Raw genomic sequence first — 27,185 nt, 5'->3', positions numbered from 1 at the left:
CCTTGAGTTCTTTCAGACCACCACCGTCACCGTTTTCGTTTCTCTCTCTCGTCTCGGATCTCTGCGTATTTTCTCTTGTCTCGTATTTTCTCCGACCGCCGTCATCGTCGTTTCAGATCTAGACAAAGTGAACGAGAAAGAGAAAAAGAAAATTAAAGAGAAGTGGAAACGACGTCGGTGGTCGGTGCCAGTGGGTGGTCGTCGGTTCCAGTGAGTGGTCGGTGGTCATCGCCGGTTCTGGTTTACTCAGGTGATAGAGAAGGAAAGAAAAAAAATGAAAGAAGTGGTTATGGTTGTGCTGCGTGAAGTGAAAAGAGAGAAAAAGAAAATTAAAAAACAGTGGTATAAAGTAACGGTACTGTATTTCTTAACAGTATCCAAAATTGTTTAAAAAGTTGTCTAATGAGTTGGCTAAATAACATTTCTGTTAAATTTGTTATAAAATGTGACTTATAAAACTTCTAATAAAGAATATAAAGTTGTCACGTCCCTTAAAAAAAAAAAACTATATATTGATAAAGTTGTCACATACTCCGTACTGTATGATTCAAGTAAAATATTAAAAAGGCAATGAGTGGTTTTTTCTGATTTTCGTCGGTGCTTGCTAAGGTAATGTTTGGAGTTGAGACTTACTTACACAGGGCGCCTTCTAGCATGGGACAGTTTAATGGGTCTCCCACGATGGGAAAGTAAGCTTATCCTAGATCTGCCTGTACCATATTCCTTTCTAAACTCTCTACTGTTGCAATAAAAATAAATAAAAAATCCAATCTACAGGCGACCACCGCACCCCACCGCATCTCATGATTTTCCACCGCACACTCACGCTGCTTCTGATGTCCTTCGTTGCCGCCGCTCTACACCACTTATGGTAGTTGCTACTTGATACTTTGTAGATTTACTTTTAAATTTTATCAGATTTGGATTCAACATATGTAATTGATTCAATACAAGTGGTGTGGATTCAAAAGATTAAAAAAAAAATTAAATAAAGGTAACCCATGTGGTGGAAGGGATTGGTGAGGTTTTTTTTCAGTATCGATGGACAAAAAGTTTTGCAGTTCAGCCATGGAAATGGAAGTTCATAGGAAGAAAGAATTGATTTCGCTCGCATCTTCTTTTGATCTATGATGATTTTAATTAATTAGATTATCTTTCAGCACCACTAACCAATTTGTTACTCTGTCAAAAAAATAAACTAATTTGTTTCATGAACATAGAAACTGAATAACTGTAATTTTAGTTTAGAAGCTCATGAAAATCAAATGTTTTGTTAGATTTAGCATTTGTTAGAATTGGAGTTCTTTGTACTTGTTCTTTTGATATGTGTTGTTGTTGTTGGAGTTAACATAATTTTGTCAATTCTTGTGTGATTTTTTTTTACAAGTGATGCTAAGTGGACCGGGCAATGGGCTTAAAAGCAAAACCAAACTAGCCCAATTAATATGAGAAAGGAAACAGGCCCAAAACAATTAAATTTTAAACGTCCATTCGGCGATACGAGGCTTGGGCGAGGTAGGTAACGATGGATAACGCCCATAAGACGGATTTACCCACGAGAAAGAAATATCTTCATCCTTCCCTAGCGATTAACTTGGGAATGAAGAAAACAACTCCTTGAAACTGCCATGGCTTGGAGACCAAGGTTTTTATTCCTACTTTCACGCTGCATCACCGGAAAAGGCGCTGAAGACCGGATTTGTAGGAACCCTAGCTTGGAGAAGAAGGCTTCAATGGTCTATAAATAGTTTCATATTTCCATCTGAAAAGAAGATCGAATTCTGAATAATAAAACTCCCAGGGTTGTTGGGAATTGAACTGAGTGTAATCACACCATTTGATCAATAATACAAACCCCCTTGTTTTTTACCAGAACATTTTGGCGCCCACCGTGGGGCTGCGGTAAAATCATTTGATCCCAGCCTATCACAAGCAACTAGACGAAAAATCAAACATCTTCACATGGCTGGAGAACACGAAAACAACGACAACTCTAACGTTAACACCCTGCAAGCCGCCGTCGTAGAGATTCGGCGCTTACAAACTCAGATTGCGGCCATCGAAGCCGAAAGAACTAATGAGAAAGAGAAAGCGAAATTGATTTTGGAGGAGGAGGAGGGAGAGGGCGTCATGGACGTACAACCCTTAGCACAACACTTGTGGGATGCCCAAGTAGTGGAAACAATCAAGGTTCCTCACCTTCCTACCTTCGACGGAAAGACGGATCCAAGGGAGCACTTGATGGCAATTGGGACACAAACTGCCATAATCAATGCTCCGGAGCATCTGAAGTGTAAATTACTAGCCGGCACCTTCAAGGATGTCGCCCTGCGTTGGTACATGAACCTTCCAAGAAACTCAATCGAGAGTTATGCTGACTTTCATAAAAAATTTATTCACCAGTTCGCTGGATCGAAACACGTGAAAGTCACATCAACCAGTCTTTTCTCCATCCGCCAAAACCATGGCGAGTCATTACGTAACTTCCTCGCCAGATTTAGCGAAGCCACCATCAAAGTCTCAAATCCAAATCAGGAGATGTTCGTGGCAGCCTTCCACAATGGGCTAAGAGCGGGACATTTCAATGAGTCCTTAGCCCAAAAGCCAGCCTCGTCAATGCAAGAGGTGAACAAGAGGGCGGAGTGTTATATAAAGGGCGAAGAAAGTAACGCCGAGAAAAGGCAAAGAGATGTTAAGGAGAAGGAATACGTGGGCCGTGCCACTAGAGCGCCCGAACACCCACGACCAAAATCGGGAGGCCACCAAGGGGACCCATGGCAGAGGCACCATGGGAAGCCCTACCGCCAACCGCCCAGAAGAGAATTCAGGAATCATCCCGCCAATGAAGACCTCACGCCATTAAACGCCTCAAAGGTTTACGTCTTAAATGAGATTCTGGCCACTGGTTTGGCAAACCTCCCCCCAAGGAGAACCAGTAACATCCCCATGGGGCTGGACGATAACGCCTGGTGCGCATATCACAGGTGTAGAGGTCACTCCACGGAGAAATGCTTCCGCTTAAGAGATTTAATCGAAGAACTAATCAAAAGCGGACACCTTCGCAAATTTATTGACGACGCCGCTCAAGGGCGGGTTGTCGTGCCAAAAGTCCCCCGGCAGGAGCCACGAGACCCTCCTGGGCCAAGCAGAGAGCCTCCCAAGGGGAGAATCTCCGTGAATACAATAGCGGGAGGATTCTCAGGCGGGGGCGAATCAAGCTCAGCAAGGAAAAGGTATGTACGCCGAGCCATCTCGGAGATATACCTCGTAAGTCAGCCTCAGCCATTAGACGTACCAGATTTGGCATTCACGGCAAAGGATGGTTTGGAGGTAGCACCCCATGACGATGATCCTTTAGTGATACAAGTCCAAATTTTGAACTGTGATGTAAAAAGAGTACTGATAGATTCGGGGAGTTCAGCGGACATTATGTACTGGGAAGCTTTCAAGGCCATGCAATTAGCAGAAGAGCAATTGCAACCATACTCCGGAACCCTGGTTGGGTTCTCTGGCGAACAAGTGGACGTAATGGGTTACGCCTCCCTTCTTACCACGTTTGGAGAAGGCAGCAACGCCAAAACTATCAAGGTGCGATATCTGGTAGTTAAAACTCCTTTTACCTCCTATAATATTATTATAGGAAGACCTGCCTTTAACGCATTAGGGGCGGCCATGTCCACTCTATACCTAGCAATAAAATACCCCCTCGAGAATGGGGGAGTAGGAACAGTAAGGGGCGATCAGATTCTCGCCAAGAAGTGCTACGAGTCTAGCTTAAAGGTACGACACCGAACTTCCAGCGCAAGCGGGAAATTCGAAAGAAGACAAGCCGCAACTCCAGGCGGCATAAACATCATAGAGAGCGCAGATATGGATCCAAGGGAGGAATTCCAAGATCGAAGGGTAAGCCCTATAGAAGACCTGGAGCAGGTTCAAATTGGCGATTACCCTCACCAGACAACTAGCTTGGGAACAGCGTTGCCCAGCGAGGAGAGGAGACGAATCTGTTGGAACAAAATTGATTTAAAAATGTTTGCCCCTAAATCTATAAAGGTTTTGATGATAACAAAGTATTAATTAACAAATTGGAAGGACTAAAAATTTATTTTAAGTGCGCAGATATAAGCATCATTTAAGTCCTGAGTGGAGTTCAGAGGATGTGAATTCAGAAGTTCACAAGCGCTCAGAAGATGTTGGACTTCAGAAGATACAACATTCAGAGGATGAAGACTTCAGAACTTCTTGTCTGTCTACAAGCTTCATCAACCTCTGAAGATCTCTTTGAAAGCTGTAAAGATTCCCTTTGCTAGTCAACTCTTCTACCAATGAAGAAAAGGACCTTTCTAGTCTGATCAGTTCAGCTACCTCTGTTTTGTCTGTCTTCTTTTGAGAACGTGGGTCTTCAGTTTTGTTAGCTGAATAAGGAAAGTCTTCTCTGCAGTAGTCAAAGTACCTGAAACTCTTTCTTAGTTTTGGATACAACCAAACTGCATCAAGACAGGCTGCTTGAAGACAAAAGTTTATCAACTCCAACGGTTCTTTTGCAACGACTCTTTTCTAGTGGTATATATACTAGAAGATTCAGCTACAACAATATAACAATTATCAAGATTTGAACGTGCGCTGAACAAACTCTGAACTCTGTGATATACAAGCTCTGAACCTCTGTCAAGTGTTTTTGCACTTTAGCCAAATACTCTGTACTACTTTGTATTTGCTCACATTAGGTTCATCTAAGAGCATTTGTATATTTTTATATACTTTACTATTTTACTTGAGAAAACTTAAGCTTGTGTGCTTAAGTGTGTAACTTAAACTTGTGTGTTTAAGTGTGAAGTCTTAAGCTTGTGTGCTTGAGCATTGTTGAGAAGTCTCTTGCTTGTGTGCTTGAGCAGGTGTAATCTTGTGTGATTATAGTGAAATCCCTTGGAAGTGCAAGGGGACTGGACTACTCTCGTTTTGTGAGAGGAACCAGTATAAACTGCTTGTGTGATTTCTCTCTCTCTCTCTCTTGTTATTATTTGTGTTATTTATCCGCTGCGAACGTAGTTGAGTTAAGAACTTGAAAAAGTTTTAACTTAGCTAAAACACAATTCAACCCCCCCCCTTCTTGTGTTTTCACACCTTCAATTGGCATCAGAGCGCCTGGTCTGTTACTTTCACTTAACAGTGAGACACTAAAGATCTTGTGAGAACACTATGTCTGGAGGAGATGATAGTAGTACTAGAACTACTGGTGAAGGTGAGGCCAGTGGTGCTGGTGGTGGTCCTAGAAATGCTTTTGGTTATGACTACTTAAGTAATGAATCACATGAACATAGTGGCAATAGAAAAGCCCCTATATTCAATGGTGATGCTTCATTATTTGAGTGGTGGAAAGAGAGACTGTATAGCAATATTACTGCTATTGATCATGAGTTGTGGGATTTGGTTGAGTTGGGAGTAACTTTTGAAAACTTGAATGAACATGGTAGGTTGTCCATGGAGAATAGAAAGTTACTCACACCAGCTAACCTAAAAATCTACACAAAACATCATAGAGTAAAGGACATTGTTGTTGGTGCTATTAGACATGAGGACTATGTCAGAATAGAGAACAAGTCTACTGCTAAATCTATCTTTGATTCTATGTGTGCTACCTATGATGGTAATGAGAAGGTTCAAGAGGCTAAAGCTAGTCTTTTGATAAGACAATATGAACTTTTCACTATGCAACAAGATGAAAACATTGAGACTATGTTTACAAGGTTTCAAATCCTTGTATCTGGTCTTAAAGCTCTTAAGAGAAGTTATTCTACTTATGACCATGTTCAGAAGATTCTGAGAAGTCTTCCTATTGCTTGGAGACCCAAGGTCACTGCAATAGAGGAAGCTCAAAATCTCAAGACTCTGAGTCTTGAAGCTCTGATAAGCAATCTCAGAAGCCATGAGATGGTTCTGGATGCTGACTCAGAAACTAAGAAGAAGTCTAAGTCAGTGGCTCTACAGTCAACTAAGACTACTTCTAAGGCTCTTAAGACTCAGCTTCTTGATATTGAAGAAGAATCTTCTGCTGATGGTCAAGAGGATGAGATGAATGAGGATGAGTTTGCTTTATTCACCAAGTTTCAGCAATGGAACAGATTTAACAAAAGAAATTTCAGAGGTAACAGCTCCAGAAATTTTGTCAGCAAAAAGGATGATCAGAAGAACTGCTTCAACTGTAAGAAGCCAGGACACTTCATTGCTGATTGTCCAGAAATGTCTGCTAAAGACAAAAGCAAAAGATACAGCTCAAAGAAGCAACAATTCAAGAGCAAATTGAAAAAGAGTCTGATGGCTACTTTTGAAGAGCTATCATCTGAGGAAGAAGTTGAGGAAGAAGAAGAGGCAAATCTAGCCCTGATGGCTTCAGCTGACTCAGATGTAGACTCAGACGATGAATCAGAATCAGATTTAGAAGTAACTGATGAGGTATTTTCTGACTGCTCTAAATCTCAACTTATAACTGCACTTAACAAGGTCATTGAGAAACATCTCAGAGTGTTAAGTAAACAAAAAGTTTTTCAAGAAAAGCTTAACACTCTGACTGAGCAAGCAGAACATTTTCAAGGTCTATATCAAGAAACTCTGAATAGAGTAGATGACTTTGAAAAGGGTTGTGCTGTTTGTCACAAACCTATTGATGAGCAGGAAATAGCTCTTCAACAGTTTGTGCATCTCAACCTTGGGAAGAGCAAAGCTGCTAATAGAATTTATAATGTCTTGAGACATAGAGGAGAAGGACTTGGCTATGAATATGGTAGAACATATTCAAAGCTGAAGACCTTTGCCAAAAAGGTTGGAAAATCTTGGGTTTATTATGTTGTTCCACCAAGTGAAGAGGGAAAGAATCCTGGTAGTGTTGAAAATGACAATGATGATCTGAATGATTTAGAAGCTGACAGCTCAGAGGAACCAAGTGCCTCAGGATCTGGAAAGAAAAGTTCAGAAGATAGAAGTTGTTCAGAACCTGAGAACATTAGTTCAGAAGTTCTGAAAGCTTCAACATCTGAGACTTCAAATTCTGGATTCAAAGGAACTTCAGTACCTGAAGCTAGTCAACCTAAAACATCAGAAGTTTTTAAAAAGAAAAATTCTAAATCTCAGATGAAGTACAAGACTCAGATTATTTATGATTCTAGAGTCAGTAGATATAATCAATCAGAAAATGGGATTGATAATAGATACAAACCCTGGAATCATAAACAATCCAAATCTTGGAACAATAACAGATTTCAAACAAAGAAAAGATTTCAAAAAGGTTATTATTCCAAACCAAGGTCTTTCTTCAACACTAGACAACATAATAAGCATTTGTGGACTAACAAGCGTGGACCCAGAAGATGGGTACCAAAAGCTGAAATTATGTACCATTCAGATTTACCAACTAGGAAAGGATATGTCCTACCTAGTGTGTGGAAACAAGTCTTATGCAAGGGAAGAAGGGCTTATGTCCTAGATCAATGGCTTACAAGTTCTCAAGTTAACAATCAGAACTTGGGAAATGAAGAGGAAGAATACTGGGATGACTTTATCATTAACATTGATGAAGAGTTCCATCGCAATGATTAAAGTTGTTTCTCATACAGCCTGCCACTCAAAGAAATATCATGAAACATTCATGGTATCTGGATAGTGGATGTTCAAGGCATATGACTGGTGACAAACAACTATTTTCCAAGCTAACTATGAAAGAAGGAGGTTCTGTTGGTTTTGGAGGAAATCAGAAAGGAAAGATAATAGGTACAGGTACAGTAGGTAATTCCTCCCTATCTATTAATGATGTTTGGTTAGTTGATGGACTTAAGCATAATCTATTGAGCATAAGTCAATTTTGCGACAATGGTTATGTAGTTGTCTTTAATAAGGAATCATGTACTGTGTCTAAACAATCTGATAACACCATGATATTCAAAGGTCTGAGAAAGAACAATGTTTATAAAATTAATCTTTCTGATTTGAATGAACAAAAAGTGATGTGTCTTCTGACCTTGAGTGAAGAAAAATGGATCTGGCATAAGAGGTTAGGCCATGCTAACTGGAGGTTAATCTCTAAGCTTAGTAAGCTTGACCTTGTCAGAGGTTTACCTAAAATTAAATATCACTCAAACACACTTTGTGGCTCATGTCAAAAAGGAAAGATTACAAAGTCTTCTTTTAAACCTAAGAACATTGTCTCTACCTCAAGACCATTGGAACTTCTTCACATTGATCTTTTTGGACCAGTTAACACTGCTTCAATCAATGGAAAGAAGTATGGATTAGTGATTGTTGATGATTACAGTAGATGGACTTGGGTAAAATTCCTAAGAACAAAAGATGAAGCTTATGATGAGTTTAGCATCTTCTGCAAACAAATTCAAAATGAAAAAGGCTACACTATTTTAAAAGTTAGAAGTGATCATGGTGGAGAATTTGAAAATGAACCTTTTGAAAACTTTTGTGAAAAATTTGGTATTCTGCATGAATTCTCTTCTCCTAGAACTCCTCAACAAAATGGGGTTGTAGAAAGGAAGAATAGAACTCTGCAAGAAATGGCCAGAACCATGATGCATGAAACAAATGTAGCAAAGTTTTTATGGGCAGAAGCTGTAAACACAGCATGTTATGTTCAAAATAGAATCTATATCAGATCTAAGTTGAACAAAACTGCTTATGAATTGTTCAAAGGAAGAAAACCTGATATTTCTTATTTTCATCAGTTTGGATGTACGTGTTACATCTTAAATAACAAAGTCCATCTAAAGAAATTTGATGCTAGAGGTTATAAGGGTATCTTTATAGGATATTCTGAACGCTCAAAAGCATACAGACTATATATTTCTGAAACACACACTGTGGAAGAAAGTATGCATGTCAAATTTGATGACAAAGAGCCTGACCAAGTGTCAGAGCTTGTGGAAGGTTTATCTAGATTTCAGGTATCAGAGGATCAATATTCAGATATTCCTAACTACTCAGAACATCCATTCTCTGAAGTACCTCTGAACACAATAGTTCCTACAGACTCTGAACAACCAAGTACTGAAGCATCTGCTGAACCTGATGTTGATGAGTCTGAAGATGATGAGCCCCCAAGAAACACTTTCAAATACAAGTCATCACATCCAGAGGAACTGATCTTAGGCAACAAGGATAGTCCAAGAAAGACAAGATCTCAACTGAGAAATGAAGAATCATTAGTTGGTCTTATCTCAATGATGGAACCTTCAAAGATTGATGAAGCTCTGAAGGATGATGCTTGGATTGTAGCAATGCAAGAAGAGCTGAATCAATTCCAAAGGAATGATGTATGGACTCTAGTGCCTAAACCTTCACACAAGAACATTATTGGAACAAAATGGGTATTCAGAAACAAGCTGAATGAACAAGGTGAAGTGGTAAGGAACAAGGCTAGATTGGTTGCACAAGGTTATAGTCAACAAGAGGGGATTGACTATACTGAAACCTTTGCACCAGTTGCTAGACTTGAAGCAATAAGGTTACTTCTATCTTATGCTGTTAATCATGGAATAACCTTATATCAGATGGATGTTAAAAGTGCCTTCTTAAATGGTTTCATTTCTGAAGAAGTGTATGTTAAGCAACCTCCTGATTTTGAAGATGTCTCAAACCCAGAACATGTTTTTAAATTGAAGAAATCACTGTATGGTCTGAAACAAGCTCCAAGAGCTTGGTATGATAGACTCAGTAATTTCCTTCTTGAAAAAGGTTTTGAAAAAGGAAAGGTTGACTGCACACTCTTTAGAAAAACAACCAAAGAAGATATTTTAATCATTCAAATTTATGTTGATGATATTATTTTTGGTTCAACTAATGCTGCTTTGTGCAAGAATTTTTCTAAGATAATGCAGGATGAATTTGAAATGAGCATGATGGGAGAGTTGAAGTTCTTTCTTGGAATTCAAATCAATCAGAAGAAGGAAGGAACTTATGTTCATCAATCAAAATACACTAAAGAACTTCTGAAGAAATTCAATCTAGATGACTGCAAGATTATGAATACTCCTATGCATCCAACTACCAACATGGGCAAGTCAGATGATGAAGGAAAGGTAGATCAAAAGGTCTACAGAGGTATGATTGGCTCCTTACTCTATCTGACAGCCTCTAGACCAGATATTTTATTCAGTGTTTGCTTATGTGCAAGATTCCAGTCAGATCCTAGAGAATCTCATCTTACAGCTGTAAAGAGAATCTTCAGGTATCTGAAAGGAACAACTAATCTTGGACTTCTCTATAAGAAATCCAATGATTATGTGCTAAATGGATTCTGTGATGCTGACTATGCTGGAGATAAAATTGAAAGAAAATCCACAAGTGGCAATTGTCAATTTGTTGGTGAAAACCTTATCTCCTGGGCTAGTAAGAGACAAACTACTATAGCTTTGTCTACAGCAGAAGCAGAATACATTTCAGCAGCTAAGTGTTGCACACAACTACTCTGGTTAAAATATCAGTTAGAAGATTACCAGGTAAGCAGTAACAATATTCCTTTATATTGTGATAATACTGCAGCCATTCATTTATCTAAAAATCCTATTCTACACTCTAGAGCCAAACATATTGAAATTAAACACCATTTTATCAGAGATTATGTTCAGAGAGGCATTATAGATATTAAGTTTGTTGATACTGAAAATCAATGGGCTGATATATTTACTAAAGCTTTATCTGTTGAAAGATTTGATTTTATAAAGAAACATCTGAACATGTTTTCAATCTTTGAATGAAAATTTTTTTTTGGGCAATTAAAGTGTAAGAGGTTAAGTATATCAGAACTTATGATTCAGATCATCTGAAACACAAGCTCTGAAGTACCTAACCCTGATAGAGATTTTTAAATAACTCAGAGGCTCTGAACTATTTAAGTGGGAAACGTTTAGTATTCACTGCTGAACAGTTGTCCATTAAAATAGCAGTTACCGAGTAAATTTCTGCACGTGGTCTACGTGTGTCAGGTAGTGGGTGGTTAATGATGATTTTTGGTATTCAACTTTCTGTCAATTAGCGTAACTTCCCAAATTTGCTATTTTCGTGTTAACTGTACTCATTTAAATAAACTTACACAATACACTTGCACACTATTCACTTTCACAACCTACACTTTCATATTCTCTCTAAACCTCCAACACAATTTCTTTCTCTCTCGTTAGTTTTCCAAACCTTACCCTAATCTCCAACAATGGCTGGTACTTCATCTTCTTCGTCAAAAAGGATTCCACCGTTCATATTCAAGAACCTTCAGATTGTTGGGAACGAGATGGAATTCCCAGAATCTGAACTCACGTTTCTGTCAGAGAAGATAGTTGATTTTGATGGTCTGAAAGCAAATGGTTTCGACGTTAAGTCGTACTTTATCACTCAAGGTTGGGATAAGTACTTCGACATGCTTAACGGTCCTATCTACCCAGATTTGTTGAAGAAATTCTGGATGAAAGCTAAGGTGTTTGACAAGCATGAAGCTAAGAAGGAAGAGCTTGCTGCAATAGAAAGGAATCCTAGTCTGAAGGGTAAAACTAGGAAGGAAATGGGTTTGCTGGATTATACAGGTGTACAGATTAGGTCAAATATCTGTGGGATGAACATGGCACTCTCGCCTATTCATTTCAATGCTCTTCTTGGTCTGCCTAACTCTGGGATAGAGTTAGATGTGTTTGAAAAGGATACAAGATTCAGAGATGATCTTCTGCATCTCATCTGCACTGACTTTAAGTTAAAAGGGAAAGTAAAGGGTTTGACTGATGAATGTCGAGTTCTTTTCAAGATCATCATAGCAGCTATCAGTCCAAGAGTTGGAGGGACTGATACAATCTCCTGGACTCATCGTCATCTGCTGTATTTCCTTCTGACAGGAAAGAAGGTAAATCTTGGAGATTACTTCTTTGAAAGGATTTGTGAAGCCATCTTTGCAAGTAAATCTCAGAGGAAAACTACTATAGTTTATCCTAGGTTGTTGTCAGACCTTCTGCATCAAGGTCACGTTGTTCAGAACTTAAAGAAATTTCACCCAGAGCTTGTGGAGAAGAAGTTCACTCCTGAAATTCTTCATGCTAGTTTCCTTACTAAGATGCGCCTTATTGCTTCTAAACTTGTTGCACCTCCACAAGAGATATCTACTACACTTGAAGATCGTCTGTATGTAGAAGGCTACCCAGTTATTTCTGAAGCTGATGCTGAGCATGTAATTCAGGACTACTTGGAAGTGCTCAGAGAAGAAGGTTTTGTTGTTGACAGGAGTATGATTCCTCCTGCTCCTGCAAATCAGTATAATCCTTCAAGGAAGCAAAAGAGAAAGGCTGGAACTCAAGAGGATCTACCCAAGCCAGATCTTCTGGCTCAGAAGAAAGTTAAAGTTGAGCAATCTATGGCTGAGCAAAGAACTAAGAGGAAGCATGAAGAAACTACAAACAAGGCTGCTGAAGGAGCTTCCAAAAAGCCTATTGTTGTTGAGGATGACAGTTCATCTGAAGGATCTACGTCAGAAGATGAGACTGAATCTGATGAGGAGACTCTTGCTGCACGTTTGAGGAAAAGACCTGCTCCTATTTCAAAAGATAAAGGTAAGTCTTCTAAGTATGTTTTTAATGAAAATGAAATTGGGATAGGTTACACCAAACCTCTCAGAACCATTTTACCAACCTCTGATAATCCAACCTCTGATAACCCCCTATCTGAATTAGAAAAACATCTGAGCCCTGACCCTCTAAACAATCATCCTCCTTCGCATGAAACTCAACACAAATCTACATCACCTCAACCTCAACCAGCTATTCCTGTCACTAAACCAACCTCTCCCACAAAACAATCCTCTCCACCTCCTGAACCAACCCCTGAACAAATTGCTCCTGAACCAAATCCTGAATCAAAATCCCCTGACCCAACTCCTGAACAAATTGCTCCTGAACCAACACCTGACCAAAAATCTCCTGAACCATCTCCTGAGCATATTTACCCTGAATCCACTTCTGACATTTCATCATCTGAACCAACCCCTGAACCCCATCCTAATCCAAGTGCTGAACAAGCTTCTCCTGAGCGTATTCACACTTATGCTCCCAAGCCTTCAGAGGCAGAAGTTGTCATTATTGACAAACATGCTAATGACTCAACCAATATCTCTACCATTCCCAATCCTTCACCCTCATCATCCAACCCTTTTAGTAATCTATCCACTCAGTTTCATGAAGATTTGCTTAGATTATCTCAAATAAAGGACAGGTTCTTAGTTTGTCCTTCTGATGTGGATTTGGAAGTATCACGCATTAAGGCAAGGATTTGCAATGCTTTGGATGGTGCTGCTGAAGAGATTAAAGCTGTTGTTGGTAAGAGGGATTTGGATCTGATAGACTTCATAAAGACAAGTCTGGCTAGGGCTGACTTGAAAAGGTTAACCATGTTTAATCATGCTGGTTTTGAACATGCTAAGCTGGAAGAAATTGCTGCTGTTGAACACCGTCTGAATGCTTTCAAAGTCATCTGGATAGACTCCAAGCTGTTTCAGAGTCTTGAAGCTCAGAGGTCTGAGTCTGAAAGGTTAGAAGAAGCTGCTGCAAGAGTTGCCCAGTTGGCTAATGAGTTGCAGCCAGAGAACATCTCAGAGGATGATGTGCTTGCTTCTCAGAATCAAGAGGATGTGCTGATGATAGACTATCCAGAGGAAGGTGAACCCTCTGATAAAGGCAAGGCACCTTTAGTTGAAGAACCAGAACCTGTGATTGAAGATCAAGCTCCTGTTATGGCAGAACAGTTGCAGATATTTCAAGAAGCCCTAAGGGAACAGCAAGAAGGTCTAGAACGTCAAAGAGCTGCTCAAGAGACATTGGAAACCAAGGTGGATGGTTTAGTTTCCAATGTGGGATCATTGAATGATAAATTCGACCAACTCTTAGCCTTTCTTAAGAAACCCTAGGATTCTCTGCACATGTTTTATGCCTTCGTTTTATTCTCTGTTTTATCCTCTGAACAATTTTTTTTCTTATTATGTGGTTTATTATATGTTTTGTTTGTTTTGCTTGTGATTATTTTCTTTGTTAAATTAGAACATAAGAACACAAGATGCTTTTTAAAATCAAAATTTTTTATTAATGATCTGATAATGCTGAGTACATTGGTAAAAAGAAAAAGAAAAAGACAACCTAATCCTAATCAGATGGATAAAACTCAGAAGAAATCTCTGATTTCTCCTCAGCATCCTCTGATGAAATTTCTATGGGATCTGGGTTTTGTTCTTGTTCTTCTTCTTCTTGTTCCTCCTCTGGAACATAGCTAGCCAAGAACTCAACATAGTCAGCATCATCTTCATTCTCTTCAGCTTCAGAATCTGATGAGATGATTATTATCTCAGCATCTTGTGGTATCTTGTTGTCTTTTTTATCCTTCTCTTCGTCTTCGCGTTTCTCCTCGTTCTTCTTTCTCTTAAACTCTGCGATGCGTAAACTAAATCTTTTCATTATTCCTACTTTCTCTTGCTTCACTTGTTTACTCTTGTTTTTACGTGAAGAAGGCATGTTAACTCGTTCACTTTTTATAAACCCTTGAGCGCGTTGGTTTTCGCTTTTGAATTTAATTCACCTTTGTAACAACCACTCTCCTTTCTCTTTGACTGTCTTGGTTATATAACTTTGTTTTACTTTTTGATAATGACAAAAGGGGGAGTAGTTACGCATTAATTGATATGTTCCAAAACTGAAACCACGCCTTTTATCTCGCTTTTATCTGTTATGTTAAAAGTTGTTACGTTTAAATTATTTTACGTATTTCAAGGTGGAGACTAAGTTAGTTGAAACTAAAATAAATTTCATAAGTAAGGATAAGTTAAGAGTGCAATTTTAACTTAGCCTTATGAGACTTAGGGGGAGAGCTTGCAAACCTCTCACTCTGAAGAAAGATATGAAACTTATTTTATTTCAAAATTATCTTAATCTTATACTAAATTAATATATCATGGATAAAACATAAAGTTCAGACTTTATGGAGTATCAATCTTAGGGGGAGCTTGCAAACCTCATAAACCTAAGAGAAACATGATAAGTTAATTTAACAACAATTGTCAATTAATACTTATGTTTGTCATCATCAAAAAGGGGGAGATTGTTGGAACAAAATTGATTTAAAAATGTTTGCCCCTAAATCTATAAAGGTTTTGATGATAACAAAGTATTAATTAACAAATTGGAAGGACTAAAAATTTATTTTAAGTGCGCAGATATAAGCATCATTTAAGTCCTGAGTGGAGTTCAGAGGATGTGAATTCAGAAGTTCACAAGCGCTCAGAAGATGTTGGACTTCAGAAGATACAACATTCAGAGGATGAAGACTTCAGAACTTCTTGTCTGTCTACAAGCTTCATCAACCTCTGAAGATCTCTTTGAAAGCTGTAAAGATTCCCTTTGCTAGTCAACTCTTCTACCAATGAAGAAAAGGACCTTTCTAGTCTGATCAGTTCAGCTACCTCTGTTTTGTCTGTCTTCTTTTGAGAACGTGGGTCTTCAGTTTTGTTAGCTGAATAAGGAAAGTCTTCTCTGCAGTAGTCAAAGTACCTGAAACTCTTTCTTAGTTTTGGATACAACCAAACTGCATCAAGACAGGCTGCTTGAAGACAAAAGTTTATCAACTCCAACGGTTCTTTTGCAACGACTCTTTTCTAGTGGTATATATACTAGAAGATTCAGCTACAACAATATAACAATTATCAAGATTTGAACGTGCGCTGAACAAACTCTGAACTCTGTGATATACAAGCTCTGAACCTCTGTCAAGTGTTTTTGCACTTTAGCCAAATACTCTGTACTACTTTGTATTTGCTCACATTAGGTTCATCTAAGAGCATTTGTATATTTTTATATACTTTACTATTTTACTTGAGAAAACTTAAGCTTGTGTGCTTAAGTGTGTAACTTAAACTTGTGTGTTTAAGTGTGAAGTCTTAAGCTTGTGTGCTTGAGCATTGTTGAGAAGTCTCTTGCTTGTGTGCTTGAGCAGGTGTAATCTTGTGTGATTATAGTGAAATCCCTTGGAAGTGCAAGGGGACTGGACTACTCTCGTTTTGTGAGAGGAACCAGTATAAACTGCTTGTGTGATTTCTCTCTCTCTCTCTCTTGTTATTATTTGTGTTATTTATCCGCTGCGAACGTAGTTGAGTTAAGAACTTGAAAAAGTTTTAACTTAGCTAAAACACAATTCAACCCCCCCCCCCTTCTTGTGTTTTCACACCTTCAGAATCATCAAAATCTTGAAGGATAACGCTGACCTATTCGCATGGAAGCCTTCAGATATGCCAGGGATTGACGAAGAGGTGATAACACATAAACTTTCAATATCACCCAGCACAAAACCAGTCTCCCAAAGAAAGAGAAAGGTAGGAGAAGAAAGACGAGTCGCTATAGCGGAAGAAGTGGAGAAGCTAAAGGAGGCTGGATTCATCGAAGAAATAAAATACCCCTCATGGTTGGCAAATGTCGTCATGGTGAAAAAGGCCAACGGAAAGTGGAGAATGTGCGTGGACTTCACAGACTTAAACAAGGCGTGTCCCAAAGATCCATATCCCCTACCCAACATAGACAGGTTAATCGATGGCGCCTCGGGGTGCAAGATGCTGAGTTTTATGGACGCCTACTCCGGGTACAATCAAATAAAGATGAACCCCTCAGACGCCTGCCATACAGCCTTTATGTCGAATACCTGCAACTATTTTTACAACGTCATGCCTTTTGGACTGAAGAATGCGGGAGCAACATACCAAAGGTTGATGGACAGGGTTTTTGCTGAGCAAATAGGGAAGAATTTAGAGGTATATATCGACGACATGGTAGTAAAAACTTCCGAGGGAAGTCGCCATGATGATGATCTGTTGGACATCATGGGGTCAGTAAGAAAGTACAACATGAGACTAAACCCAGCGAAATGTTCCTTTGGAGTACAAGCCGGAAAATTCTTAGGATTCATGCTCACCAGCAGAGGAATAGAGGCTAACCCCGAAAAATGCCAAGCCATCATAGACATGAGGAGCCCTACATCCGTGAAAGAAGTACAGACCTTGACAGGCAGAATAGCGGCACTATCCAGATTCCTATCATGTGCGGGCGAAAAGGGTTTCCACTTCTTCGCATCTCTTAGGAAAAATGAGAGATTTTCCTGGACGCCAGAATGCGAAGAAGCCTTCAAACAACTAAAAGAGTTCCTGGCATCACCGCCCATCTTGACACGCCCATTACCAGGTAACACCCTTTACCTATATCTCGCAGTTTCGGATAGAGCTTTGAGTTCAGCTCTAGTTCAAGAAATAGAGGGCGAAGAAAAACCTATATATTTTGTAAGTAGAACCTTAAGGGGAGCAGAAATAAGGTATCAAAGAATAGAGAGGTTATCTCTCGCGGTAGTTGTCACAGCCAGAAAGTTAAGGCAGTATTTTCAAAGCCACCAGGTAGTTGTTAAAACAGATTACCCTATCAAGAACGTCCTCCGAAAGCCAGACTTGGCAGGAAGGATGGTGGCGTGGTCCGTGGAATTATCGGAATTTGACATCACCTTCTCACCTAGAGGGGCCATTAAGTCACAAAGACTAGCTGATTTTGTATTGGAGATGTCTACTCCGCCAACAACAGAGAAAACGGCGTTTTGGACACTCTCAGTTGACGGGGCCTCCAATGTGCGAGGAAGTGGAGCCGGAATAGTACTGGAAGGACCGGATGGCGTGATGATAGAACAATCACTACGTTTCGCCTTCAAAGCTAGCAACAACCAAGCGGAATACGAGGCTTTGATAGCAGGAATGAAGTTGGCAAGCGATATGGAGGTAAAAGAGCTAAAGGCCATGAGTGATTCCCAACTGGTAACCAACCAAGTATCAGGGAAGTTTCAAACGAAGGAGCCGCAGTTAATCAAATACGTGGAGAAGGTGCAAAACCTAGCTAAGCATTTCGATTCGTTCGAGTTAGTTTACGTTCCCCGCGAACAAAACATGAGAGCAGATCTATTGTCAAAGCTGGCGAGCACCAAAAAACCAGGAAGCCATAGAACCGTTATCCAAGAAACCATAAAAACTCCCAGCATCAACGGGGAAGAGGTAATGATGGTAATAGAAGAAGAAGACTGGAGATCGCCCATTATCCGGTACCTCCAAAAGGATGAGCTCCCGAAAGAAAGGGAAAAGGCTTTTAAACTGAGGAAAATGGCGGCATGGTATTCAATGGTAGGGGATAAGCTATATAAGAGGGGATTCGCGTCCCCCCTCCTTTTATGCGTCAGTACTGAAGAAGCCAAGCGCATCATGAATGAAGTACACGAAGGATCATGTGGTAGTCATATCGGTTCAAGAGCATTAGCAGGAAAGATATTGAGAGCAGGATTTTATTGGCCAGATATACATGATGATACCGCCATGTATGTAAGAAACTGTGACAAATGTCAAAGACACGCCAACCTGCATCACGTTCCGGGGGAGCCACTAAAGTCAGTATTATCCCCTTGGCCCTTTTTCATGTGGGGTGTAGATATCGTTGGTCCATTTCCGGTTGGCTATAAACAAGCGCGATGGATCATCGTCGCCGTAGACTACTTTACAAAATGGATTGAAGCAGAGCCGGTATCCAGCATCTCGGCGGAACAGGTAAAAATCTTTTATTGGAAGAAAATCATCTGCAGATTTGGATTGCCCAAATACATCGTATCCGACAACGGTACACAGTTCGCCAGCGAAAAGGTCGTTGAATTCTGTCGAAGCAAAGGAATCAAAAACACCTTTATATCAGTGGAGCATCCACAAGCTAACGGACAAGCAGAGTCAGCAAATAAGGTGATACTAAGAGCCTTAAAAAGAAGGCTAGATAGTAAAGGCGAAGCTTGGGTAGCCCACATCTCACCCATCCTCTGGTCGTATCACACCACTCCCCAATCCTCGACAGGAGAAGCGCCATTTACAATGGTCTATGGTGCGGACGCGATGATCCCGGTGGAAATAAATCCTCCTAGTTGGCGCAGAGAAACCACGACGCAGGAAGAGAACGACAGAGCTCTGGAAGAGAACCTAGACATGATCGAGGAAAGAAGAGAAAGAGCGCATTTCAGGGAATTCGCCATAAAGCAAAGAGCCGCTAGGCGTTATAATACGAGAGTCAAACAAAGGAGTTTTCAAGAAGGCGACCTGGTGCTGAAAAGACCTATGGGAAAGGATAAAGGAGGAAAGTTCGCAGCAAACTGGGAAGGCCCCTTTCGGGTGCAAGAAGCTTTCGAAGGAGGAGCATATCGCCTAGAGACCATGGAAGGAAAAATCCTCCCAAGGACATGGAACGTAGCAAACCTAAAGTTCTACTATAGCTAATCGCGGAGCATCACTTTATTGGTGGAAGAATAAGTAAAACCATTCTCTTCTTTTAGCAATATTTTTAAATGATGTATAAGAACCGTTTTCATAAATGAATAAAAAACAATGAGACACTCTTTTCCCCTGTTCTAACTGGGGTTTTTATTGAGGCTCATTGAATTTCAAAATTCTAGTAGTTTATATCTTCCTGCATATCTCAAAATATTTGCATCAACCTGATTAAGTTACGGGATCTGAATCAACAAAAATGGTTATCTCAAACTTGAGCTCTGAATCTTTATTAAAGATCAACTCAGATGTGAGCGCTGAACCAAAAACAAGGTTGAAAGACCTTGGCGTTACCTGTAAGTCTTACGAGTTGGGTACGTCAGAAAAAGAAAAATTAAAAAGGTTGAAAGGCCTCGGCGTTACCTGTAAGTCTTACGAGTTGGGTACGTCAGAAAAAGAAAAATTAAAAAGGTTGAAAGGCCTCGGCGTTACCTGTAAGTCTTACGAGTTGGGTACGTCAGAAAAAGAAAAATTAAAAAGGTTGAAAGGCCTTGGCGTTACCTGTAAGTCTTACGAGTTGGGTACGTCAGAAAAAGCAAAATTAAAAAGGTTGAAAGGCCTCGGCGTTACCTGTAAGTCTTACGAGTTGGGTACGTCAGAAAAAGAAAAATTAAAAAGGTTGAAAGGCCTCGGCGTTACCTGTAAGTCTTACGAGTTGGGTACGTCAGAAAAAGAAAAATTAAAAAGGTTGAAAGGCCTCGGCGTTACCTGTAAGTCTTACGAGTTGGGTACGTCAGAAAAAGAAAAATTAAAAAGGTTGAAAGGCCTCGGCGTTACCTGTAAGTCTTACGAGTTGGGTACGTCAGAAAAAGAAAAATTAAAAAGGTTGAAAGGCCTCGGCGTTACCTGTAAGTCTTACGAGTTGGGTACGTCAGAAAAAGCAAAATTAAAAAGGTTGAAAGGCCTTGGCGTTACCTGTAAGTCTTACGAGTTGGGTACGTCAGAAAAAGCAAAATTAAACAAGGTTGAAAGGCCTTGGCGTTACCTGTAAGTCTTACGAGTTGGGTACGTCAGAAAAAGCAAAATTAAACAAGGTTGAAAGGCCTTGGCGTTACCTGTAAGTCTTACGAGTTGGGTACGTCAGAAAAAGCAAAATTAAACAAGGTTGAAAGGCCTTGGCGTTACCTGTAAGTCTTACGAGTTGGGTACGTCAGAAAAAGCAAAATTAAACAAGGTTGAAAGGCCTTGGCGTTACCTGTAAGTCTTACGAGTTGGGTACGTCAGAAAAAGATACAGCAAAGAAAAGGGCGAGATTATCAACACCGCCAGAAGAAGTTTGTACACAACCAAAGCGGGCGATTCATTATAACGCCAAAAAGTCAACAGGTATAAAGTTATTTGTACCAATTTACAATTATTATAGAAAGTTGAAGATGTCACAGGTGCAAGGACAAAGTTTCCTAGACGAGAACAACAGAAGGCGTTACATCACAACGTAATGCAAAAATAATTCATAAAGTTATGAAGAGAAGAAATCAGGCGAATAAAGGAATTTATAAAGGACCCAGCCAAGGGGCAAATCGTTCAAAGCCACAAAAGGGCATACAAAATAGTTACAAAAAGCCACAGAAGGGCGAGAACAAAAATCATTACAAACAAAGTCATATCATTCACTAGGAGGTACATAGGGAACAAGCTTTCCGTCAATAATCTGGTTCATCGCATCAGCTTCAGCTAAGCGCTTGGCGTCGAGGTCTGGGAAAAGAAGCTTGACTTGCTCAAGGGCATAGGCGAAGCCTTCCTCATACTGGTTGGCAGCATACAGTTGAAGCTCCTTCACGTCAGTCTCCAACCTCTCCTTCTCTTCGCCCAAGGTCCCCACGGAGAACACCGCTGCATCTTTCTCTTTAGAAAGCTTAGAAATCACCTCATCTTGAGCAGCAGCATTCTCTTTCAGCTTGGTCTCGGAGGCGGCATAACTTTCCTTCACCTTCGCCAGCTTATCCTCATATTCCTTCTTCAACCTCTCAGCCTCGCTCTCCTGGCTATCCTTCAGCTTCTTAATATCTGCCTCCAACTTGGTCTTGGTCTCAGTATATCTCTTCTCAATATCAGCAAGGTTATCATCAACGGTCTTCACCTTCTGCTTCGCCTCTTGGACCTCTTGTTCTTGGCGATTTGTCAGCAAGTAGTTGAGAAGAGTGCCCTTCACCTCGTATTCCAAAGCTTTCTTCCTGAGATCTGCGGTAGGAGTGTTGGTGAAGCGAGTCATATCGCCAACCATAGTCACTCCCCTTTCAATGAAATCAAAAGGATCAAAAGAGCTCCAGGTAAGAGGAGCATCGGCATCGGCGTCTTGAGAGGGGGGCTGAGAAGAACTAGAAGCCACGCCTTTGCCTTTGTCGGCATCTCCAGCTGGTTGGATAGTCTTCTCAGTTTTTTGTTTTTTAGGTGGCGGGACGACACCCTCTTTAGCAGCAGCCTTTCCTGGAATCTCAACAGGGATGCGCCCGTCATGCTTTCTCTTGCTCCGTCCCTCTTTAACTCCAGCCTCCTCCACTTGTAACTGCTTCAGAGGGTCGGCAACGCCAGCAGCAGGATTGGCTTTTTGTTGACGAGCTTTCGCCAAGAACGCCAGTCTTTCTTCATTCGAAATGGTCCTCATTCTTTCTGAAAAATAAAGGAATCAGAAAAACACAGGTTAGTAATAAGGCGAGATCAACATTAAAATAAAAAGAAATATGCATACATGCCAAGTTCATCACTTACGTAAATACTCTGTCAAAGCTTCGCTATTACCCTCACATCTAAGGATATCAGCAGTGTCCATAAGAGCAAAAGAATCAAGAAAGTGGACAATGTCCTGCTCGAAGTCACTCAGAGTCTCAAAGATGGTTCCCTTTATAAGCCTAGGGTTGTCAGTCCAGTAGAAAGGGAACAAGGGATCTCCTATCTCATCATACATTAGATCAGGAAGTTGGTCGCTACCGCGAACCCTAAAGAAGGAGTCCTTGAAGCCTTTGAAATTGGAGGCATACAGACTCATGAGGCGATGATTGGGTTGACTACTAAGAGAAACCATTGTCTGGGGTTTTAGGTTCTTGATATGGTAAAAACAGAAGAAAACACCAATCGAGGGTACCAGTTCAAAACCTAGGCACATCACCTCGAAGGCTTTTACGAAGGCCCAGCTGTTAGGATGAAGTTGAGTGGGGGCGACATTAAGAACCCTCAACATCTCCGCCTCGAAAGAAGTAAAAGGAAGCCAGAGGTTTAGAGGTTGGATCACGCCAGTATAGAGATAAAAGTAATCCGGCGGGGTGCCGTTCTTAAAAAAGACAAACTCATCTTCTCGGACAGGCTCAGTGATGATAGACTCCTCATGTCTGGACTCTGTAAGCCTGACGGCTTTCCTAAAGCTCATCACCATCTCCGCACTAGTGTATTTTGAAGGAACCTCCATGGTGACGGGAGTATAGCCAGCAACCACCAAATCTCGGCAAGGGTTTTTCCGCTTTCCTGTGAAAGAGGAAGGGGAAATTATGACACAATCACTATCACTACCGCTACTACTATCGCTATCACTGTCACTATCGCTACTGCTTCCAACATCAAAACCCCACAACTCCGAATAAAATCCCCGGCTATTAAGAACGCCGTTTGCCCTAGTATAATGGGCGCGAACTTGTCGCACCCACTCAAAGTAACCAGGAGAAGAGGCCGAGATTCTCCCCTCATTCTCATCTAACTCCCTCAGGATAACCATTCTCTAAACCTATGAATTAGGGTTTTCCTCCGTTGGGCGAAACTAAATCAAGAAAAAGAATAAAGGTACGAAATAAAATACCTTACGGGTAACACTTCAAAGCTGAGAGAAACGGACGCCTTTAAAAACGATTGAGAAGCCCAACCGAAGGTTGAAGAGGAAGAAATGAAGCTATACCGAAGTTACGAAAGAAAGGACAAGTGGGTAGAACCAGGTTAGAAGTTGCAAAAGGAGTGGAAGGAAGGAAAAGAGCAAAAACTCCCTATTTATAAACCTCAGTCCTAACGTCGACTCGAAGTTATAAGGTTCGAACGAGTAGTGTCATACGAGTCGTCGGATCAAGTACGTGTCAAAGCGCACATCCCAAGAGTAAGTCATAGAAGATTTATCGTCAGATGTTTAATTACAACGCCTATAGGCGAGACGACTAACTATATCGCCTTTAAAGGGAGGGCCACGCCAGGACAAAGTTTGATCCGCCCGTCGGGCGCGGCGAAGATATCCAAAACAACGCCCAACGAGAAGAAACCAAAAAATCAAGGAGAAAAAATAAAAGTAATGCATTCTACTCAAAGCAAGAAAGAAAATCTTTATTATTAGCAGCAAATGAAAAGTACAACGAGAAGAAACCAAGGCTACATGGAAAAATCCTAAAATCCTATCAATCAGATTCCGAATCCTTCTGCACAGGCTCAGGGAAAGTCATCTTGGATTCCACGGTGACCCGGGACCCTTCTTCTTCACTAGACGAAGAAGCACGAAGCTCAGGAGGAACGTAGGTCTCCAGAAACGAAACGTAATCCTCATCGCCACTACCAGAATCGGAGGTATCCGAAGAAAGAACGATAACCTCCACCTTTTTTACATCCTTAGACCTTCGGGAGCGAGTGGAGTTGGAGGTAGACACCTCTACCCTTTTCTTCCTTCGCTGAGGCGGGGTGCTTCTGGCAACAGGTTTTTTCGCATTGTTATTTTCCATAATAAAGATTCAAAACAAGTTGATGAAATATGAGAATAACAGTTGATATTTATAGCCAATCTTGCCCAACCCTAACATCGTTATTAACGGTCGTAATTAATGCTTGGACGGTCGCAACTACTTTGGTTTGACTATCTTGAGAACCGTTATTTTTATCTTTCCAAGAAGTCAATGTTCGACCCATTTAAGTTGATGGAGATTTTAGAGGAGGGCGATACTAGCAGAAATAGAAAGCAGCGTATAACGGAAAAGGAAAGATTGAAATTCAAATTACTTAAAAGGAAATACAACGAAAGCAAAAAATATGAAGAACAAACAAGGAATGTCTTAAATGCAAAAGCAAATTACAAACACGCAAAGAAAAAAGCATAAAGGGAAAAGCTGGCGAGCAGGAACTTCATGGCATGGTGGAACCCCCCAATTCACTGGCATCGGCGACGGCGATACGATGCATCTCCTCCAACGCTCGTTTCACCCTTTTTGCCTTCACCATGTTTTCTTCAATAGGCTTCAAATCCTCTCTCAGTTCGTTCTGCTTGTCCAATAGGTCCACCAGGGAGTGACGCCTAGAAATCAGCTTAGCGACATCGTCCCTAATTTCGCCTTGAAGAGCCCTTTTCCTTTTCACAAGCGGCTTCATCTCCTTGTTCAGCAGCGCCAAACGATCGTCCACTCTCCGCTCCTCGTTGAAGCATATCCCTAAGATTTCCTCCTGCACACCCAAGGTTTCTTTCGTAATCTCTATCTGGCTGTCAACAGCTTCAGTGACTTCGGCGTGGCACTCCTTCACATTTTCCACAGCGATCACAAAGGATGCACTATCCTTCAGTTCCTTCTCCAGACGAAGCACACTATCGAGAAAGCGTTTCTCTTCTTTGGTCAACCTCCAGCAGTAGTCGTTAAGCTCCTTGACGAATTCAGAAAATTCGCCAAAATCCTCCATCAAGTCTTCAGTATTTATGGTCAGCATGCGACGGAGCCGCTTGATAACCGGAGAGGCGGGAGACTGACCGCATTCAAAAGGAGGATTTTTGGGAGACATAATGTGGAAAAGAAGTCTAAAAGGTTAGCGAACAGCAAGGGATGAGTTGATCGGGGCGCTGAACGCTTCATTTATAGATAAAGAAATCTCATCGTGGCAATAGTTAGTGGGGAGACGGTTGAGGAAAATTATACACGAACGGAGGAACGTGCGCCAGGGAGTGGGAGAGGATGCAACTTCGCGCCATAATATTGAGAGGGAAAATTTGAATCACATTCAAGTACTTCACCCCTTTGGACTTCGTACTTGGGGGGCTGTGGACCGGGCAATGGGCTTAAAAGCAAAACCAAACTAGCCCAATTAATATGAGAAAGGAAACAGGCCCAAAACAATTAAATTTTAAACGTCCATTCGGCGATACGAGGCTTGGGCGAGGTAGGTAACGATGGATAACGCCCATAAGACGGATTTACCCACGAGAAAGAAATATCTTCATCCTTCCCTAGCGATTAACTTGGGAATGAAGAAAACAACTCCTTGAAACTGCCATGGCTTGGAGACCAAGGTTTTTATTCCTACTTTCACGCTGCATCACCGGAAAAGGCGCTGAAGACCGGATTTGTAGGAACCCTAGCTTGGAGAAGAAGGCTTCAATGGTCTATAAATAGTTTCATATTTCCATCTGAAAAGAAGATCGAATTCTGAATAATAAAACTCCCAGGGTTGTTGGGAATTGAACTAAGTGTAATCACACCATTTGATCTATAATACAAACCCCCTTGTTTTTTACCAGAACACTAAGCTTTTGTGATGGTGGTGATGGAGATGTAGAGAGAGAGGAGGTGGTGCTTGCTCCGTGGAGTTGAAAATTGTAGGATAAAGTGATATGGTGTGGTGGGTGTAGGATAATATGATATGTCTTAAATGAATCAATGGTTAAAATCAACTCACCCATAGTGGGAGACCTACATCACTCTCCTACCCTAGACTAAGCCCTTACACAGTTACACCAATGCTTTTGATTCCAAAAATGCATAAAATCAACTATAATATATTAGATGAGATCTAAACGCGCGTTACCACATGTTTATGCCGACCCTTATCCCAACACAAAAGATATCTTTATATTCATTCATGATTTGTGTTTTCTATTTTTCTTTTTTTTTTCATATAATTTAATGACTAAAAGTTCACTGTTAAAATGAATAAATAGAATATCTTAATTCAATCTTAAATCCCTACACTTTATAAAATGAGATGTTTTTATCAACCGAGCTATAAACTAATAATTTGTGTTCTCTATTCTTTACTAATAATTTCAATATGGAATATATTATGTGCATGTCAGTGGCACTAACCTCTCAAATCTCAATCCCATCCTTTTGCACCTTGCGGATCTTGTCCACAGCTCCATGCTCCCACCATACCCTGCATATACTTCTAAGTTTATTATTCATAGCATTTTACAAGCTTGTTATTACTCTTTTCTCTAAGAGAAAAGTGTCTTCTTAACAAGTATAATAAGAACTCTCATTGACCATGCTTTGATATATTTTTAACACTTGCCAAAATACTGGTGATTTGTTATAGATATTGTTGTTAGTGTTAGCAAATTTGATTAATTAAAGAAATATAACACTAATTTATTACTCAAATTGGACAAGGGCAATTCTGAATTCTTCATTAGAAGTGGTAACAAATTCAATGTGATTTTAGAAATACTAGTATCGACACCCGTGCCAAGCACGGGCTAGAAATTCGTCTAATTGATTTTTACAAATTTAACAAATATTGTGTGATTTATATATTATTATTCTTTATTTTGAAATTAATTTTTTTTATGCTATTTTTTTGTTTTGTTTAATTTTATGCTAAAATTTTATTAAGACAAAAAGAAATATATTAAAACTAAGGGACGTAAACCGACACGGCGATTTTTTTTCGATTTTTCCGATTTTAAAATTTTGTAGTATATCAGTTTTCAACCCGATATGGATCGGACATAGACACCGTTCAACTGATCGGACCAACCGGTTTAGTCCGATTTTGACTACCTTGATATAGGCTCCATTTGGTAAAAAAATAGCGGATAACTGATAAGCTAACTTATAGCGGATAGGGATGG

The 27,185-nt window shown here is 40.3% G+C and overlaps 1 protein-coding gene across 1 annotated transcript; it reads left to right on the top strand.

Moving 5' to 3' along the window:
* Positions 1-2,946: 2,946 nt before the first annotated feature.
* LOC123914651 lies at positions 2,947-20,843 on the top strand. Its single transcript, XM_045965845.1, has 2 exons — positions 2,947-3,903; positions 20,757-20,843. The coding sequence occupies exons 1-2, from the start codon at positions 2,947-2,949 to the stop codon at positions 20,841-20,843; spliced, it is 1,044 nt and encodes a 347-aa protein (XP_045821801.1).
* The last annotated feature ends 6,342 nt before the right edge of the window (positions 20,844-27,185 follow it).

Source organism: Trifolium pratense, linkage group LG3 (assembly GCF_020283565.1).
Source record: "Trifolium pratense cultivar HEN17-A07 linkage group LG3, ARS_RC_1.1, whole genome shotgun sequence".
NCBI classification, from domain to species: Eukaryota; Viridiplantae; Streptophyta; class Magnoliopsida; order Fabales; family Fabaceae; genus Trifolium; species Trifolium pratense.
This window is presented reverse-complemented; position numbering and strand designations above follow the sequence as displayed.

Excerpts from the sequence above, each read along its gene's own strand:
- LOC123914651 (XM_045965845.1), top strand. The coding sequence starts at position 2,947 with ATGGGGCTGGACGATAACGCCTGGTGCGCATATCACAGGTGTAGAGGT. Across the intron at positions 3,904-20,756 it reads AGGAATTCCAAGATCGAAGG|AAAGTTGAAGATGTCACAGG; the intron begins GTAAGCCCTATA and ends CAATTATTATAG.